This window comes from Oculina patagonica, chromosome 4 (genome assembly GCF_052425735.1).
Source record: "Oculina patagonica isolate OP01 chromosome 4, crgOcupat, whole genome shotgun sequence".
NCBI lineage: Eukaryota > Metazoa > Cnidaria > Anthozoa > Scleractinia > Oculinidae > Oculina > Oculina patagonica.
The window spans coordinates 49,112,767-49,132,591 of record NC_135761.1 but is presented as its reverse complement, the minus strand read 5'-3'; the positions used below and the strand labels follow the sequence as shown (position 1 = coordinate 49,132,591).

At 37.3% G+C, this 19,825-nt stretch overlaps 2 protein-coding genes across 2 annotated transcripts; one reads left to right on the top strand and one right to left on the bottom strand.

Annotated features, from left to right (window-relative positions):
* The first annotated feature begins 331 nt into the window (after window positions 1–331).
* On the top strand, window positions 332–7,409 carry LOC144650369 (protein phosphatase inhibitor 2-like). The gene is made up of 5 exons (XM_078510025.1): window positions 332–472; window positions 3,483–3,689; window positions 4,753–4,844; window positions 6,275–6,459; window positions 7,299–7,409. Exons 1-5 carry the CDS (start codon window positions 408–410, stop codon window positions 7,311–7,313), a joined length of 564 nt encoding a protein of 187 aa, XP_078366151.1. The 5' UTR covers window positions 332–407; the 3' UTR covers window positions 7,314–7,409.
* A 3,528-nt stretch (window positions 7,410–10,937) lies between these two features.
* LOC144650367 (uncharacterized) lies at window positions 10,938–14,706 on the bottom strand. Its single transcript, XM_078510024.1, has one exon. The coding sequence runs from the start codon at window positions 14,583–14,585 to the stop codon at window positions 11,091–11,093; it is 3,495 nt and encodes a 1,164-aa protein (XP_078366150.1). The 5' UTR covers window positions 14,586–14,706; the 3' UTR covers window positions 10,938–11,090.
* Between the last annotated feature and the right edge of the window lie 5,119 nt (window positions 14,707–19,825).

Genomic DNA, 19,825 nt, shown 5'->3' with positions numbered 1-19,825 from the left:
GGAACGATTCCATGGTGCGTGCGAAGCGCGGCACACTCCGCAAACTGAAACTCTAAGCTTTCGGAAAGACTTAGGGCGATATTTTCCCGCGATCCCGCGGGTTTTGTTATACAAGAAGGTTCTTGATGGGGGTATTCCTGATCGCTGAGAATTGGTCAAAATTTTGTCAGCAGCTGAAATCTGAAATAAAGATAGGTATATTTCGATTATTTATACTCGTGTTCTATAGGGCCTCATACGGGGCCAGAGTAGGAGGCCACCTGATTGTTGTTGGGCAGCCCCGCGCCATCCCGCGGGCTATCCTGCATCCCGCGAAGCGGCCGTCAAGCGTCAAAACCAGAAAAGACTGTGTCGACAGAAAACTGGGTCAGAGTGATAAAGTTGTTGTTAGCGGAAAATTATTGAACATGGAGGAAGAATCTCACCAACCCAAAAGAGGGATTCTAAGGAATAAATCAGAAGATAAACACCAGTAAGTATCCTTAGAAATTCTGCTATTAATTCGTGATATTTTTTTGAGAGTCAGTATTCTGTTTTTGCGTTGTAGAGGAATCTCTTGCGTTCAAGAGAGTTCCTGACCCAATGCACGCGCGATTCCAAAACTGCGTAGTTTTGAGCAAAACTGATTATACAAATCATTTCTTTTCGTCTTTGTTAGCTTGTTACTTTCCCACATTCGTGGAAGAACTTTTATTCTCGAAGAAACGCATAAACTTTGATTTTCAGCTGATGGTATGGTTTTCTCAGATTAATTTACAAGTCTTGCCTCGGTGGTGAAATCTCAATTATGAATCATGGAAGTAAAGAAATCTCTGTTCCATCAGGCGTTCGTTCTGACACATGGTCGTTGTTCAGGCACAAAGAATCTTTCAGTTTCTGTCTGTTGTTTGAATCTTCTAAGAAAGCTATTTTGCTTGGTGTACAATATATATATGCCTTTTCAAATCAAGCTAAATATTGATTTCTGTAGCTAGAATTAGAATTAAATAAACTTATTACTGCATGTCGTCCATGTAGTAATTTTCCCTTCCAATTTGATAATTTAGACATTGTTAGCAGGCAGCGAATAAGGTGGTAATAACAGAACATTAGGTGAGAAATTTAACGTATAGATCAAATCTTTTGGGCCGAATTAGTCTTCTAGAAATTATATTCCATATGTCTACTCAACCTATTAAGATTTACTCTGGGCGCAACATTTACAAAATTATCGTCAAACATGTGTTTGCGGTGTTCACAAAGTGTATAGGGTTTGAATTTAATGTTTTTTAGTTAAGATGTAAATTAATAATTTTCAGTTGGAATATGTGGGTTCCTTCTTTGAAGCATTTGAAATATAAAATACAATAATATTATTAATATATATGCATAAATTTTGCAATTTGGTCTTTGCATTAAAAAAATTTAACCACAGAGTTAATGGGTAAAGATAAGCATTAAACCTCCTGTAGGAACGTAGCATAATGTTGTGATATAATTAAGGTTCTGTTCTTAGACTCTGTATAAATAAGAGATCTTCTTTGAGAAGGAAACCATTTATGTGATCTATTGTGCAAGTGGTGTCGCCAATGAGCACCACAGGAAAAAATTTTTCAGCAAAATGATGAATTTTTTATATCACCCAATCTTGTTTAGCTGATTTGTGGCTTGAAGGCATATAAACATCTTTATTGCATTGTGTTAGGTGTGATCTTAAGGAAAAAATAATATATCTTTTTTATGAGAAAATTGACACTGGCAAAATATCATTTGGCTTAAGCCACAATAATTTTTAATTTTTATTTTATGTTCAATTACAATCCTGGTTTTTACGCGAGTGCTAATTCTGTTCCGGTGGTTGAAGTGCTAATATATATTTTTTGTTTCTAAAGCGCTAGTAATTTCTATGCCGCAATTTGTGCCCAGAAGAAAAGTGGCTTTTTTCAATTTCCTAAAAAGAAAATTCTTAGTGGTAGCTATTTCTGAATCCAGCATGCATATAACTTGATTGTTGCTTATTTGATCTGCAAATTTTCTTTGTCGACATCCTGTTGTTATAAATATCATTGCATGATGCAAATTAACTTTGACGGACTATAGCAAAGGTTTCATTGGAAAAACATCTGCCATATACTCGAGAATCAAACAACTACTTTTGAATATAAAAATTAACATTCTAGATAAGGTAAAAGGAACATGGTTGGAAGGCAATAAAGTACAGAAAATAGAGAATGAAATCAACTGCATTAAAGAATGAAACAAGATCTAATATATTTTAATAAAAGAAATCTCATTAGATGCCAGTGGTCATAATAGAACTGAACATAATTAATGATAACATTTTTTCTTTCAATTGAAAATATTGTCTTTTGTGTGTGTTTTGTTTGGCACATTGTCAAAACTAAAATCTACTAGGAGATATTGACCACAAAAGAAGGAATCTTATCACAGACATTTCTTGAAGGGTGTGATAGCTTGTGGAAAATTTTCTTCAACTTAAATTACAAAATTAATGTAACAATTATAAATATAGATCTATAGTAGCTTCACATATTTGGTTCAAAGGGAGCAAAGATGCCCGACAGTAATCTTTTAAGTAAAGGTCAACAATATTATTGACTTAATTGTAATTTATATAGAATTCAGGTCTGTCATAAATTATGTTTTGGGGTCGAGTTCCCATTACTATTGGTTAGTATATTCAGGATTCCTGAGTAAGGTGAAGTTAAATCCCTTGTCAGGATTATTGTTTTGCAGTGCCTTGAGTTGGGCAATAAACTTTTAGTGCTGTTAACAGTACAATCTAAGTTCCCTTTAGAATAATAAATGCTTGGGCTAATTTGTAACAGTCTACATATGGCATGTAGGATCCTAAGGATGGGGTAAGGACTGACGTATAGGCCCTTTGCAGCTGGGGTCATGTGACCAATTTTTTAATTTTAAAATGTATTATGGGCTATAACTTTAAGCATGCCAGAAATGGAAGGAGCATGTCAAAAATAGCATTATGGCCAAGTTTGACGCCCTTAGCATTGAAGGTCCAGAATATATGATGATTGAAAGTTTTAAAAAAATAATTATTAACTAAGATTTTTATGGAAAATGAAACATACTGGGTCTTGCCCTCCAGTAACATTTTACATACAAATTTTTAGAATTTTTGAAAACTTTAAACCGTCATTTAATCTCATTCTTTGATGCCAGGGGCCTCAAATCTGGCCATTTTGCTATTTTCAACAATACTCTTTCCTTTTCTGGCCTTTTTAAAGTGATAGCCCATAATTGTATGAAAAGTAGGTCATGTGATGGCCTAGCTGCAAAAGGCCTATTACAGCTTGATGCGGTTGTTGATTTATGGTACAAAAATCAGAGACCATTGCTGTACTGAAACATGTGGGTCATCTGGCTTATTGAATTAGAGAATGGACTTCTTGCCTTGTCTTAGATTAAGCTAAATACTTAAAGTTGAAATCAAAACTAAAATAAATTCCTTTAAATCTCAGTTCAGGCATTCACTGGGATGAAATGAACATTTTGATGACACATCATCCCCCTGATAAAGACTACGGACACATTAAGATCAATGAACCCCCGACGCCGTACAATAAATGGAAAGATCCTGATGATGAAGAAGGCGAAGGGACTGTTGAGCCATTCTCTGATGACGAGGCTGATCCTGAAAAGTTAGATCCAGACAACTTGCACGACAGGTAATTTTTTAAGCTGCCAGGGCACTGTTGTTCGAAAAAGGGTTTAATTAACCTTGGGTTAGTTAGAGCTAAACCGGAGGTTAAATTTCTTAACCGCAGGTTTGTTAACCCTATCATAAAATGGTGTTGTTCATATCATGTTAGGCCTGCCAGTTAGTTAACCCCGTGTTACACACACTAACCCGTGGATAGCATCCCATTATATTCTTTGTTTGTCTGTTTTATTTCTGACCGGAGATTATAATGGCTTATGCGACACCGGCAACTGCATGCAAGGGGAGAAAACAACGCTTTAGGGCAACCAAAATATCCGTTTTAACAGACAAAGCAGAGGAGAACTTGAGCTTTTTACAGAGTAAACTGACAAACAGTGTGACAAACGAAAAAAGAACGATGTATGGCAAGAAATTACAGTGGTGATAAATGCTGTCGGCATGGAAATGTGGACTGTACATGAAGTTCGTGAAAAGTGGAAAAATTTACACTTTGTGGCAAAGAAAGAATTCCATACATGATGCATAGGCAGCAAGGCTTGATTGCGTCAAGTGTTGACATTTTGTTTGACTTTCACTATTGAATTTTACTATTTTTAGGTGGGTTAAATTTAACCTAAGTACTGTTTACCCTGAGGTTAGTGTTAACTTACCTTTGAACAACAGAACCAACCTGTGGTTAAAATTTAACCAGAGATTAAAGTCGATTTAACCAGGGTTTAGGAGTTAACCATCTTTTGAACAACCGGCATCAGGAGGCATTCAAATAAACCTCAAACTTTTTTCTACTAAATACTACCATTTGCGTCCATCCTTGAAGCATGATGCATTTTACGTGTAGTTTTTCTTTTAAAACCTCAATGGTTTTGTCTGTTTACCTGTCACTTTTGACCAAGGTTTGCGGTCAGGTAGCGAAATTGACAATGAACAAAAGAAAATACCAAATTACTTATTATTGTACCAAGGGTAAAATCGAACCAAAGTATTATTAATATTGTTTTCATGAGAAGCTGTCTACTTCAAATGCCTTTAAGTTATTATTTGTATCATTCATTGTTTTGAATTTCTAGGATTAAAGATGCTCCTAAAAGACGATCGTGGGAAGAAAGTGCAGACAATGGGGATGATGAACCTGATGACGAGTTATCTGAAAGTCAGAAAGGTGAGTTGCAGGTCCTAGCTCAAAATGGTGACTTGTTACACTGTGGAGGGGGACAAGGGGGTCTGAACCTCCTGCCTTCCATGCTTTTACTCCCACTACCTGTATATTTTATTCCCACCTTGCGCCCCTTTCCATAGCCAATTTCTCTCCTCTTTGTCCCATAGCTATTGCGAAATATAACAAAATGTTGTGAAATTTCACTTGTTTTATCCTCGCTCCAGCCACCTTAGGAAACCTGCTACCTGCCCTCCTTTCTCCTGCTTTGCACCCCTTTTCTCCTGGGCTCCCGCCCCCTGTACCCCTTTACTACACTACCCTAGGGCTGCAACAATACATTAAAATTTTGCTCACGATATGATACATATCTCAATATTACATATAAGCACCATAATATGATACATGGTATGATACATCATTACAGACAATTGACAAGTGATCGTAATTTTACTTAACCGTGGTTCCAACTTTGTCTTTTATCGTTATCAGAAAAGAAAACATTTTTGCAAAGTGAAGTTCTTGTGAACTGCATGTGTTTGCTCGTGGGCACACAAGACTGTGTCAGCTGACAACCAATTGTCGCACTTCCATGTGAATTGTGACGGAAAGCAAAGCAAAAACAAAACTTATGTTTTTATTAACTTAGGCCTGGTTCATACATCGCATTTCTGCTGTGTCGAATTAAATTCAATTTAGTGCGGCAGAAATGCAACTGTTGATTTATACGTCGCACTTGTGTCGCACTTAATTTGGAGGTTATACTGCAAGTTGTGTTTACTAGCTAGCCGAACTATATATCCAAACGCAAGGTATGTGTATTTTTTATTATTTTTGACACGGCAGAAATGCGACAGGCAGAAATGCGACGTTTAAATCAGTGTCGCATTTCTGTTGGATAATGCCACAAGAATAGTCGAACATGCGGCAGAAATTCGACAGCGGATTCAGACGTTGAACTTCTGCCGAATTTAATTTGTTTAATTGTATTCGACACGGCAGAAATGCGATGTTTGAACTGGGCCTTATGTAATCTTTGCATGTGTTTGCTCGTGGGCACACAAGACTGTGTCAGCTGACAACCAATTGTGGCCTTATGTGATCTCTGCTGATGTTATAGTCTTAACTTCAGAGTACCACCTTCCCTAATGCTTGTGTGCTTACACTATGGTCCCCACTAACCTGGAGCCAAAGCAATTTTTGAAACATAATGCAAAATGTTTATTAATTTGTTTAATAATCTATTTATTTCAAATCACTTACAATTAAGATTATGCCAAAAACAAATAAACAGAAGAGAAATGCCAGGCCCTTTTTGCAAAATTGTACTTCTCCCTCAACTACCTTCTTCTGAATGTTTAGGACGCTTGATTTCAAACATGAACCCTGGCCATCCTTATTCATTGATCATTGTTGATTTTATCTTTGTTCTATAGCAATAGATAAAGAGTTTCAAGATAAGAGAAAGAAACATTACAATGAGTATTCCAAAGTAAAACTTGCAAGGAAACTTATAGAGCAGGAGCTCAAAGATTTAGAAGACGACAAGGACTCTGTAACAGACGCAACACAAGAAGGAAAAGAGGGACCAAGCTCCTCACAAACTGCTGCAGATACACAGGTAAAAAAAACACACACAATGAATCTGAATACTTGGCTGCAAGTTTTTTGGAGTAAGGGGTCACTTGTTCTCTGGAGGTTATAGTCAGGATTTTAAGTGACAAAGATGATCAAAGGAATTATTTAGGTTTCAAATTTTCATTTTTGGATTTTTTTGGTGGCTTGATTTAAGAAAAGATTTTGGGGGTTGTTAAAAACAATCTAAAGATTAGTGGTAGTGCCTTTGCTGCATAGTTCAGCCAATACAGTGCAAATAAACGAGTTTTGCTGTTGTTAAATAGTTAACAATGGCGTCACTTTACATGGTCCAGGGATTTTTTGGGGGGGTTTGTTGGAAGCCCTAGGGATTTTTTGGGGGGTCTTGATTTTTGTCTCCATTTGATCATCCAGCGCTTCAAGCTGTGACCATTTTGGTCACCATGGCAAGTGAAAACAAAATTTGGTGACTAAATTTTCCAAACAGTCGCCAATTTGACGACCAGTGCAGTGCCTGGCTAGGCATCAACATTTGTTTTTGGCAGTATAATCATTAAGCCAAACAAATTCCACCACAAAATTTTCCATTATAACAACTATTTCAATTGTGCATTTTAATATTTTGCTTATTGGTTTGCATTAAGTGTGCACTGAGCTGTTTGTTGGCCTGTTTGATGTTTTTGATCGTGGAGCCGCCATTAACAGTATTTTATGTTTCTATTATTTTACCTTACTGAAGCAGAATTACTTGTTTTGCATGTTTTTCTTCCTTACCTGTACTATTTTGCACGTTCATTTCCATGTCAACTTGCAGTATGTTCAATATCATTTAAGTAGGTTTGTCATTATTTTTTCCCTTTTCAGATGGATGAGACATAACATGACACTCAAATTAGCTGAAGTGTTCTACAATGTAAAATATGATATCATTATTAATTTCATAAACCAACCATTAAAACAGTCAAATATTATTAATTTATAAGATGATGAATTCTGAGTGACTTTGAATTTTGATTTAATTTTTTAAGTTAAATGAAAAAATCCAATTATAAAACTGCAGTCTTCATAACAGAGGCCTTCCAAAGGGTTTTGGTGACAGGTGACATTGCTCTAAAATAGCTAAACAATACAAGTTGCGACAATCTTGTTCCAGAGCACTGACAGCCAACAGAAACTAGCACTGAAAGAGTGTGTATTTGCGACAGCAACAAAGTTTCCGTTACCAAGTAGGTGACAGGTGGGTTGGAAACGAGCGACAAAGCACATCAGGAACCCCTTTGGAAGGTCTCATAAATATTGACAATGTGCAGTTCCAGAAATAATCATCCATACCTCCACCAAGAAGGTTTTTTTTGGTTTGCAGCCCCCACTCCTGACCCCTCTGGAAACTCCAGTTAAGCATCATACTTTCCTTTTAATATTCTGGCTTTTGAGATCTCCCACTCCCTCAGAATTTCTAGTGATCTTTCATGGTATAAATATTTTTCTGGAACCACACAATCTAAATACTTGGCTGCAAGTTTGTTTACATAGGCGTACGGGCACCTTCGGACCTGGGGGGGCGGAGACCTTGTTGCCCGAAAAAAATGGCATGGGTTGAAAGCCAAACAAACAGGCATACGAAATGGACAACAGAACGTGTGTTAAAATAGTTGTGTACAAACCTTGCCTGCTTGCTTAAAGGAAACGATAGTTCTTAAATTAATCTTGTGTCGTTGCCCGAAGATGTCAATGCACTGAATCCTTTTTCTTCGGAAATATTTTACTTATTCACTTTAGTTCAGCAAAAATAAAAATATTTTTGGGAGGCAATTTACATTGTTTTTCCCCCACTTGAAAGTTATTTAAAATGTTTGAAACATTCAGGGATGAATGGGTTGAAACTTATTGTTAAAAGTTTTGAGCTCATTTGAGTCAAAAGCATTAGCTTTATTACATTTGTAACCGTATCGCAGCTTTGTTTCAAGTTCTTAAACTGGTCCACCGCGCGCAAACGTTCAAGCTAAGGAAAAGCTGATTGCAGCTGAATCATGTAGAATTTGCGAGAAAATCGAATATGATTATAGCAATTTGCGAGTGGAAGTGAAAGCAGATAAATGAGAAATTTGGACTTTTGAACCACAAAGTTCGGTATATTTCCAATTCTTTTTCTGTTGATATAATTCGTTTTGATTGTTATTTTGAGATTTGTCTGCTTATTTTCTATTTTTTTCTCTGGCTTCTTGCCCGAATTCTTAGCGTTTTGCCCGAGAAATTTTGGCACTGGGGGGGCTGCAGCCCCCCTCGCCCCCCCGCCTCGTACGCCTATGTTTGTTTAGGAGTTAGGGGTCACTCTTTTACTTCATGCTAACTTATGTTCAATATCGTTTTGAACAGTATGTTTGTTATTATTTTTGGATGGATGAGACATAAGGCTTACATAAGTGTCTATACCATGCCATAGTAAATACAGCCAATCAAAATACAGAAGAGCCATTGTGTATTCGACGGCATTCAACTCAACCTCCCCATTGTGCACTGTGACGTTTTATCCTAGCGAAATTTAGCTAGCGTATTTTCTATGGCATGGTAAAAAATAGTTATGCCACACTTTCTCGTGGTATACCATGGAAAATCCCACTTGTTTTCGCGGTATACACATTCACCCTCTAGGCTTGTGTGTATACCAAGAAAAAACAAGTGACTTGTGGGATATTCCATGGTATACCACTCAAAAGGGTTGCATAACTAGATCGATACCTTTTTTTATTCCAAAACAGTGTAGTGTAGCTGTTTTGTTATATCTCATATACTGGAGAAAAAATTATCAGCAAATTGTAAGCAAATGTATATAAAAATATGGAGTAAGACAACAGATTATGACAATAGATATTTGATGATTGTAAGAAATAGCTTATACACCTAGTAACAATAACAGTACAGCCATAGACTTCATGCCAATTAAAAGAGCTTTGTACCATAACAAACTTTGAAACAGCTATTGGTTAACTTATTTTGCAGTTTACGATCATCAAATGTTTGTATCCCAATAAAAACCTTATAATCACTTAGAAAAAAAAACCAAACAAATTCAATTAGCATTAAGAATGACAAATGGAATAATTAAGGCCCTTGTCTTTTTTAACTCAGTTATCTGTAGGCAGCTCCCCAATAATTATCAACTGAACACCTACTGGAACAGATTAAGTTAAAAGGAGCCTAGTCGCATCTTTTTCTAGATGTTCATGTTTAACAGGAACAAAATATATTTTATATTAATGCTGTTTTGTTTGTAGCGTGACCACAGTGTCACAAATAACAGCTCACATGATGATGATTATACTTCTAGTAAATGTTTTGTTTGAAAAAAGAAGCAGATTATTAAAGAGCAAAACCTCAGTTTCACTTCTCTGACATTTGTGGTGTGTTTCTCTTCTGTTCAAAGGAGTCTTAATGTGATAGGAAATAGGTTCGTGGATCAACCGCGTTGGCCTTAAAATGTGCCCGAATTGCAGATTTTTTGCGATATATTGAGCGAATTTGAGGATTTCGAACAAATCAAAAAATGGCATGAAAATCAGCATCTTCCATCCATCACGGTGAAACTATACCACACAAGGTTTTCAAGTATTTGGCCAAAGAATAGCACGGATCAGTGGATTTGCATACCCCTATTCACCCCCCCCCCCCTCCTTAAACTCTCCCAGGTTTTATTCTTTCAAAATTTATACAGTGGAATTCAAAGGAATAAGCTTAGGACAACGTTTTAGAAATAGATTTCGACTAGCATTGTTCAGAGCAGAATTTGATTTACAGTGACATCATAAATTGTTTTTCCTTGTACCCTGCAAATAACTAAAGTAAGCACTCTTGTTGTCACATCCACTGTTTCTTAAAGAAACTTATGTACAAGAATCGAAGCTCTTTTCAAAGTAATCAAGATGATGAACAACTTGCTTAATAAGATAATATATTTTATAATCAAGTTATGTAATGCCAAGGCATGGTGACCCATACTGCTGCATTGGAACATATCTTGCTTGAAAGGTCTGGGTCTGAGTATTGCTGTGGTCATTGTAGGGGTGGTGAATGGCCCTTCAAAAAATGCTTTTCTCGCAAAAATTTTGCCAAATTTCAGGGCTCATCGTCTCAAATTTTTCTTTGATGCTTTCTTGGGGTCTCGATTTCTTTTGCAAGGCTTAAAAGGTCCAGGCTTGTAGAAAAGATAGTCTCGCCGTCTTGCGAAGTCTCGCATTTACCATTCAATACCTCGCCACCCAGGTGTGCTAATGGGTACAGGGTAACTGAAAAAGTAACTGACAGTGGGGGTGGGTGCTAACCTTGCCTATGAGCAGGCTCACCCCTGGGTCACATGCAAGAGCAGTGAAGCTGCTTGATTGCAGATCTTAATAGTGCAAATGAAATTCGGCTTCTGATCCATGACATGGATCAGATAATAATAATAATAATAATAATAATAATAATAATAATAATTGAGTCTTTTCTTAACATACTCTAATTTGAGTTTATTAACAAACAATATATACATACAATATATCAAACCCATAACAGTTACATGATTGACCATTTTTGAGTAGCTAGTCTGCAATAAATTTGTTTGTTCAACACAAAATTAAATTTTATCTATACTAACTGAAATGCAAAGCTTGTGAATATTCACATAACAAGACAGTTAGGAGCACTCCTTTGCAAACCAGTTGATTGTTTATTTCTGAGTGCTTCAGCCAACATCTTATAACCTTCATCAGTTACCTGTGCATTAAATGGAATCTTCACCTCAGTAAGTTTACAATTTACATCTTTTAGTGCATCACACAGGAGAGATACACCTTGGTCTGTAATATTGTTAGAACCAAGATTAAGCTTAAAGGGTTTGTTATTTACATTTTTTAGTGCATCACACAAGTGTGATACACCTTGGTCTGTTACATTGTTAGCAACAAGGTTTAACTTAGTGAGTTTACAATTTACATCTTTTAGTGCACCACACAGGTGTAATACACTTTGATCAGCTATTTTGTTGTGACTAAGGTTTAACTTGGCGAGTTTACAGTTTTTTAGACTATCACACAGGTGTAACACACTTTCATCTGTGATTTTGATTTTACTTAAGTACAACTTTAAAAGCTTGCATTTTACATCTTTGAGTGCATCACAGAGGTGTAATACACCTTGAGCTGTTATATTGTTATGACTAAGATTCAATTTGGAGAGTTTACAATTTTGATGTTTTAGTGCATCACATAATTGTGACACACCATGATTCGTTATTTTGCTTCTACTAAGATACAGCTTGGTGAGTTTACATCTTGGATCTTTTAAAGCATCATGTAGGTGTGATGCACCTTGGTCTGTTATATTATTATGACTAAGGCTAAGTACAGTGAGGTTGCAATCTATATCTTTAAGTACATCACACAGGTATGATACGCCTTGATATGTTACTTCATTGTCACTAAGGTCCAGCTTAGTGAGTTGACTTTTTATAAGTGCATCCCGACTGTCTGCACACAAGTACAATACACCTGCATCAGTTATTTTGTTACCATGGAGGTCCAGCTTCAAGACTGTACAATTCCCAACATTAAATGCATTACACAAATATGTTAAACCTTCATCAGTTATTTTGTTACCACTAAGGTCTAACATAGTGAGTTTACAATTTCCGTCACTTAATGCATCACACAGGTTTGATACACATTGACTAGTTATGCTGTTAACCCCTAGGTTCAACACGATGAATTCAAGGTACTTAATAAAATACACAATTGCTGTGCAGTCAAATGGTGAAACTTGATACGTTTGGTTTGTTATTCGAGACAAATCTATTTTGTTTTTAAACTCCCTGTTCTTCTGCAGTTTATGAGCTGCCTTCTTCACAATAGTTTCACTGTTGTACTCATACAAACATTTCATCATCAGTAGTGCTTTCTGTCTTACATGTGTTTCATTTGTCTCTGAAAGTTCTTGTGTCAAAGAGTCACACAAGAGGTTGACTACAGTGTCAACTGCTTCACTTTCCTGGCCATGGAGCAAACCCGCCACAAACTGAATCACCAGATGCCACTTTGGGTCTGAAGCATTTGATTTAAAAAATTCAGTGAGGTCACAGGGCTCCATCTTGGCAATTTCTCTTGCAGCAAGAAACTTTTGAAATGAGAGCTGGAGGAAGCAGTAGTTCTCTTTAAAATCATAATGGGAAATTTGACTGTCTGGTAAACGGTGAAGCAAGCCACAGTTTTCCATGCCTTTGACCTGCTTTGCTCCAAACATTTGTTCCATTGTTTTTATACCCTTTATTGCTAATGATCCAAGCTTGCTTAAAGTGTCTTCTTGAATATCAGTGAACACTTCAGTTCCATTAAATTCTTCAGCCTTACAACCATGGTCACGTGTCAAGAAGCACACCTTCATAGCTACTTCATAAACTTCAGTAAGTCTTAAAGGTAAGGATTTGCTGATAAGCCAGTTCAAGTGGTTGCAAATTATGCAGCAAAAGGCAGGAATGTAACACAGAAACAATAAAACCACATTACCACTGACAAGTTTCCACATCTTCTTTGCCAAAACAGGGTCAGGTTTGCAATAGTGCTTGTTGATGTATTCCACTACTGTTTTTTCTGTGTATCCTATTATTTCTGCAATCCTACAAAACCACTCCTCTTTTACACAATGCCATTCACTTGATCTACAGGTTGTTAGAACTGTGGCTTCTGGAAGCAAATTCTGATTACTGTTCAACAAATTAGCATACAGTGCTAAGAATGGCATCTCTTCAGTTATGCTTCTGGCTTGTGCCTGCTTGTATTCAGCCTTCAATTTCGGATGTTCCTTAAATTCATCCAGCCCATCAAATACAAGAAGCACTTTCTCGGGGTTATCTAATATGTCTTGAAATGAGTCACTTTCGATATTTCTGGAACCGAGTAACGTTTTAAGAGATATCTTTTCTGTTGTCAAATTGAATGAACTGAACTCGAAAAAGAAGGAATATTTAAATCTTCGCTTTAAAGTTTGCAGCTTTTTCTTCCTCAAATCTTGTATTAGCTTCTTACAGAACACAGACTTTCCACTCCCAGGACAACCAACCACAATAATTTTTCGAGGGTATTTATCAGTGTTTTCATCCACAGTAAATAAAGCTTCTGATTTCTTTATTTGAACTGCCCCATCTCGTGGATTCAAATAGCTGTCAGGCATTTCATGTTGTTCCATCCAGTTTTCCAACTTTTTATCTCCTCTTCCTGTGTAGACAAGCGCATCGACAATGTTATCTAATGTCAACTTTGCTCCTTCCTCCTTGCTTTCCGAATTCCCGATCAGTGGCTCCAAACAAGTGCTTTTGTCGGTATTCCATTCGGCATTGCAAGTTTTTGTCGGATCAGATTTGCTGAACAAGTTTAAATGTTGTTTACAAAAGTTCAAGTCCTGCATAAAGTCCTTATTCCTTTGTATACATACTCGATATCCAAGGTGAAATAGTTCAAGAAACACAAGCACTGCAAAGATAATGTTTATGACCAAAAGTGCTTCAGCCCAGGAGGCGTTTTGAGATGAACTGTGACAATTAATAAGGTGTATACCTGTGGAATTTGACGTCACGCGGGTTTGATTTGTTGTTGGTTTTCGTGTTTTTACATCTGTACAGTCAAATGTCGCAGGAAATCCAGAATTATAAAGCCACTGCTGCAACACTATAAACATAATGCCTAATATAAGCCGCAACCCAAGATGCAGAGAATAGAACTTGAACACGCGGCAGCGAGTTGTCACTGGTGGCAGCTGGGCGCGAGGGCGAGGGTTTTCTGGATCTGGTTTCAGGGCTTCTATCCTCTCAATTCGTGATTTCACATTGAACGAGTAAGCGATGCACACACATAGCATAGTACCAAAACTCAAAAGGGCGAATCCAAAGAGTGGAAAAGGAGAGTACTGCTGTTTGTACTTCTCATAACACTGCAGCCGAACGTAATCCTTGTCAGACGGCGTGTCATGCACGTCGCAGACGAAGTTTCCACTTTCACGACCTATGAAGACTGTTGTGACTGCTGAAAATATTATTCCAGTGAAAAGATAGAGAACGGCTATAGTGTAGCCAAACATGCTGAAGTGTTTCGGAGTTAGAAACTCCTTAAGCGTTTCAACAACCATTGCTTTGCAGCCTCCAGGCTCGATTTCCCCCACTCCAAGCCTCCCGCCGCGAAGCGAAAGAGCAAACCAAAGCCCCTTTGAGGTGTCTCGTGTTACACATATTTAAGTGTTGGCCAATCGCAGAATATTTATGTTCAGCGATGCGTTGAAATAGATGTCGGGATTTGAACTGAACATGAGAACAGGGGCAGAACACTCTGCGACGCCTGGCACTTTTTTTGTTCTGTATCATCCAACAACAAATGACGTCACATCCGGTCAAAAAATCGGCGCGGCGCCCGTTATATCCTATATATATAACCGGGGGTTTGTTCGTCTGCAACGCAGGCTACGCCCGTTTCTGCAAAGTTGAAAAGTGATCAAAAGTGAAGTATCGGTCGAGTGTGATTTTTCCGTATTTGTGAACCAAAACTTTCATGGTATTTTATTGTGTGGATATCAGCAAGCTGCAAAGACATTGTTTCGACTTCCTGAGCAAACATTTTACCAAGAGAGAAACGTTTAGTATCATTTTGTAGGGAACAAACAGAAAGCGAAGTGCCTTATCATGGCGGATATTCCACACCTTGAAAACGAGTGGTGTTCTAACTTTTGCCTCTAGTAGTTCCTGATGCATCGATAACATCATACTCTTTTGCCTATCATCTCTAAGACATCATGGATGAAATACTGGTGGTCATAGTTTGCAGTGTTAAGTAGTAGAAGTCATTAACCCTCGCCGTAAAGTTTTAGAAGTGGCTGTCACTAGAGTGTTATTGTAAATTCGTCCACGTGTGTTCAGTCGAAGAGAGAAGCTGAATCGCATGCTGAAGGTTCGTGTTTTATTTTTCTGTCTTTCTTGCTGAGTTTCGTTGTTATATATTTTCCAGTAAAAACTTCTTTTATGTCCACTAGTATTTGGGGGATATCAGCCGCATTTTTGTGCCGTGATCATTAATTCATCTACTATTTTGATCAACATTTCAGTATTTTGTATCATCGGCCTCCCCTTGAAGGGTATGAAAAAAGCACAAAGCAATCCTGATCTTCTCCAGGGGTAAAATTAAGTCTCCTTATTTTCATTTTCTTCAACGGCCAATCCTCTATATCCCCTAGAATTTCACTATCCATGATATTTTTCTCATTAGTTTTCCCTAAGGTGATAGGTAGAAGGAAGTTATATCCTGCTCTACTCAGTGGACTACAATATATTTTATCATATATTTTATTTAACTGCAATCAGTAGAGTGCAAATAATGCATGAAACGAGTACCAATAATTATATGTGGAGTGGGACATGGGGGGTTGCGGTGTTGCTAATTTTATTATGTGGTGTTGCGGTGAAAAAAAAATCCCATCTTGCAGTGTGGTGATCTCAAACCCTGCGGTGTGCGATGTTTGTGTTTTTAAACCAATGGTGTTTGGTGAAACGAAATTATTGGTGGTGTTACGGTTTCTTGTCTGAAACTTGCAGAACTAAATTTGGCTCTGCTATCTTCGTTAATCTGTCCTTTACAATACTAGCATACCGTATTTACTCAAATAAGCGCCGCCCCCGAATAACTGCTGCCCTCGAATAAGCGTCGCATTTGGGACAAAAAAGTTAATAAGCGCCGCCTCTCGAATAATGGGGGCGGCGTTGAACTAAAAATGGCATTACAAAGCAACTCTAAAACAAACTTGAACATTTCTTTTCATCAATAGCAATATTTTACAACTCATAGTGATTATAGCTCATTAGTTTTCCTATTTGACATTCTTACAATACATAGCTCTGTAAATGGCGTGAACGCTGCAAACTTTGCCAGGGCAGCAAGCGCCAAAATCAAAAGACGCTCTTGACAATTACTGTAAAAGATAAGATTTTTTGTGGCGTCCAAATTTTAAAAAAGCACCGCCCTCAAATAAGCGCCGCACTTGAGGCATGAAAAATTTAATAAGCACCACGGCGCTTATTCGAGTAAATACGGTATACGACATATTCCATATGTTTAATTTGTAACAAAATACAGTCAAGTATTGTCTAGTTGACCATTAATACGCTTTAGCTGTAAATAGCAAGCCATTTTCATTCAAAAGTAATATGATTTTATTGCAGTGACGGTGTTTCATCAAAATTTTCTTGCGGTGATGCGGTGTTTGTGTATTATTTTTGTGGTGTTGCGGTGTTCAGGGTGCCCCCATGTCCCCCTCATTATGCAATGTTATAAATTACCATGATATATAGTTTGACAGTTAGTTGTTTAGTTGTCATGGAAACAAAAGCACATGACTTTCTTATTTCTTGTGTTTGTGTGGTCTGAGATAAGTTGGATAATAAATCTCATATTACACAGAACAGGGTTACTGTAAAGTCTGTAGTATTGTATCTTTTATCTTGCCCTGCAGGCTGCAGGGAGGGCTTGTGCAAATGGAGGAAGGCTATGTTTAAATTTTCCTGACCCTCACTGTTATAAAACAAATTTTTGGCTGACAACTCCTCTCCCCCCCCCCTTCCCCTTTACTCACTCACTCCCTTGCACGTTTCTACTATGTATGCACAGATTTAAAGCTATTCATGGATTTGCCCCTAAATACATTTCTTATCTTATATTATTTTATCAAGTCAAAATCGAACTACAGCCTGAAATAAAATAATGAACTTCTTTTGTGACCACCTGTTGTAAAGACTCTATCTACCCATAGTGACAGGGCTTTTGCGGTGGCTGTGCCTTAACTGTGGAACCAGCTGCTACCTTCAGAACTTAAGAGACCCAGAGGGGGTACTTGGGATTTCAAGTGACGGGGATGAGCCAATGGGGGCAAAAGTCAAGACCCAAAAAAATCCCTAGGGCTTCCAACAAAACCCCAAAAAATCCCTGGACCAAAATCAACCCCCAAAAAAATCCCATGCTGAATTTCTGACCCATTAAATTTTCAGAAAGGGGAATGATCTGAAGAGATAACACAGAGAAAAACATTAGAAACTCGTTCAGTGTTTGTACTTTCTTTGCAGAACTATGCGACCAAGGCACTACCACAAATCTTTAGATTGTTTTTAATACCCAGAAAAATCCTTACTTAAATCAAGCCACCCAAAAAAATACTTCCCAAATTTTCCTCCCCAAAAAAATCCTGGAATCGAAAATTTCAAACCCAAAAAAATCCTTCGGTCATCCCTGTCACTTGAAATCCCCAGTACCCCCCTGGGATAAAAGAATCACTTCCATCAATTATTTTAAGCAAGCTCTTAAGACATATTATATTCTTTTATAAAATGTCTGAGCAATTGCGCCCACTGTGATTGGTCAGTTTGACTTCATTATAGCTCCATAAAGCACGCTGCATACGTCACGCGCGTGCTTTATTGAGTTATAATGCACGCTGCTTACGTCACGAGTTTTAGCGCACGCAATTTCTTTAACATTTCATAAAAGAAATAAAAAACTTTCTCCTCGTGCATTGTTGAGTTATATAAGCACTTGGGAATTTTGAAGAACACTCGAGAAGTGCGAGAAGCACTCAGCTGCGCCTCGTGCTTCTCTATGCACTTCTCTCGTGTTCTTAAAAATTCCCGCGTGCTTATATAACTCAACAATGCACTCGGGTACGTTTTTTATTTCTTTAAGAAAGCTTTTTATTTGTGTACAGATATATAAATTTTTAATTCTTAATTTATATTTTATTTAATTTTTTAACCTATTTTTAATTAATATTTGTAATGCACCATGCAGCCCTCACTTTTTCTCTGCATAAAAATAATTGACACTTCTCCTCTTTGCACCAACCCTCTCCACTCTCTAAATACTGACTGGTCCGAAATCCATTTTTAAATTTTTAACAGGTTTTCACAACATCATGTGAAGATCTATCCTTTAAAATAATTTTAAAAAGGTTGAACAGTTTATGTCCCTTCCTCTCCTGTGCTTCCTACATGTAGTACACAAGAGTTTGTACACTCGAGGATTTTTTCAATTTGATAAAAATAGAAAGAAACCTTTATTGTTCAAAATGTAATCACATGTACTGGTCAAAAGATCTTCCTCTGGTCTGAATTTGTTTTTTTGCCCTCATTAATTTTGTCTGGGATTTCAGTCAGGCTTCAGGAAAAAAATCATAAAAATGAGGCTGTAGGTGCACAAAGTACACAAATTGTAAATTTCAACCTTGAACTCAGCAAGCAGAGCAGGAGTTAAATTTGACATGTGCAAGTTATTGTATTTACCTTTATGTATTCTAGCCATCATATTTTCGCCCCTGTGGGTGTCAAAGTCCAGAAACAAAACAAGATACATAATACACAAGGGCCACTGAAATTTATTCTCTGCATCCCCTGCATGCACCCAGTGAAGAGTTCGTTTCTTTTTTTTTACAATTCTGGAATGAGAATGGCCAGAAAGTGAAATGCATACATATTTCTGGTGAGAAGGGGTGAAGAGAGTCATGAATCCTCAACATGTAATGTGAAAAATAGGTAGCTATCTCCCCTCCCCCCATATGCAAAAAAAAAAACATTTATCAAGTGAAAGCTTGTAGTTTGTATTGTATTTTGTATGTTTGTTCTCACTGATTTTCAAGGGATTGGTAAAATTAATTCTGAGAAAAATCTGGTTCCACTTATACAGTTAACTTGTCAAACTCTGTCTAGAGGTAATTATAGCACAACTAAAGTAAAGCGCGCGTTCTGATTGGTTAATTTAGCGCCTACTATTTGCCCATGGGTGCACGGCTTACGTATGCTTCAACCTGAGCGCGCGCACTGATCTGATGCGACATGGCACAAGAAAGTGCCACTACGACACTACTTCACGAGTTTTTACTTGTTTTCTCGTTTTTCCTGTGAATTTGAAAAGCTAAACATAAGGAAAACCATTTCTCCATAACGCTGAAAGACTTTGAGGTATAATGCAAGTTTGAAATAATTCAAAACTTTGTTTCGATTGTTTAATTTATTTCTTTTAGGTTTTCGTCAGCGTTTACGCGAGCACTACAAAACAAATGGTAAACGTCACAGCGTGCACTATTGAGTTACAGATGCACTTGGGAGGTTTGCTAAGCACTCAAGAAGCTAGAGTCGCATCTTTCGTGCTTAGCAACCACCCGCGTGCATCTGTAACTCAATAGTGCACGCTGTGACATTTACCATTTGTTAATATTGAGACATCATTTTTGTGATACCATGACTATTTCCTATATAACTGAATGTACCGGGGTATAAGCTATTATGTTTCAGACTCTCAACATTTTCAGTTACAATATCAGAGAACAACAATAAAAACATT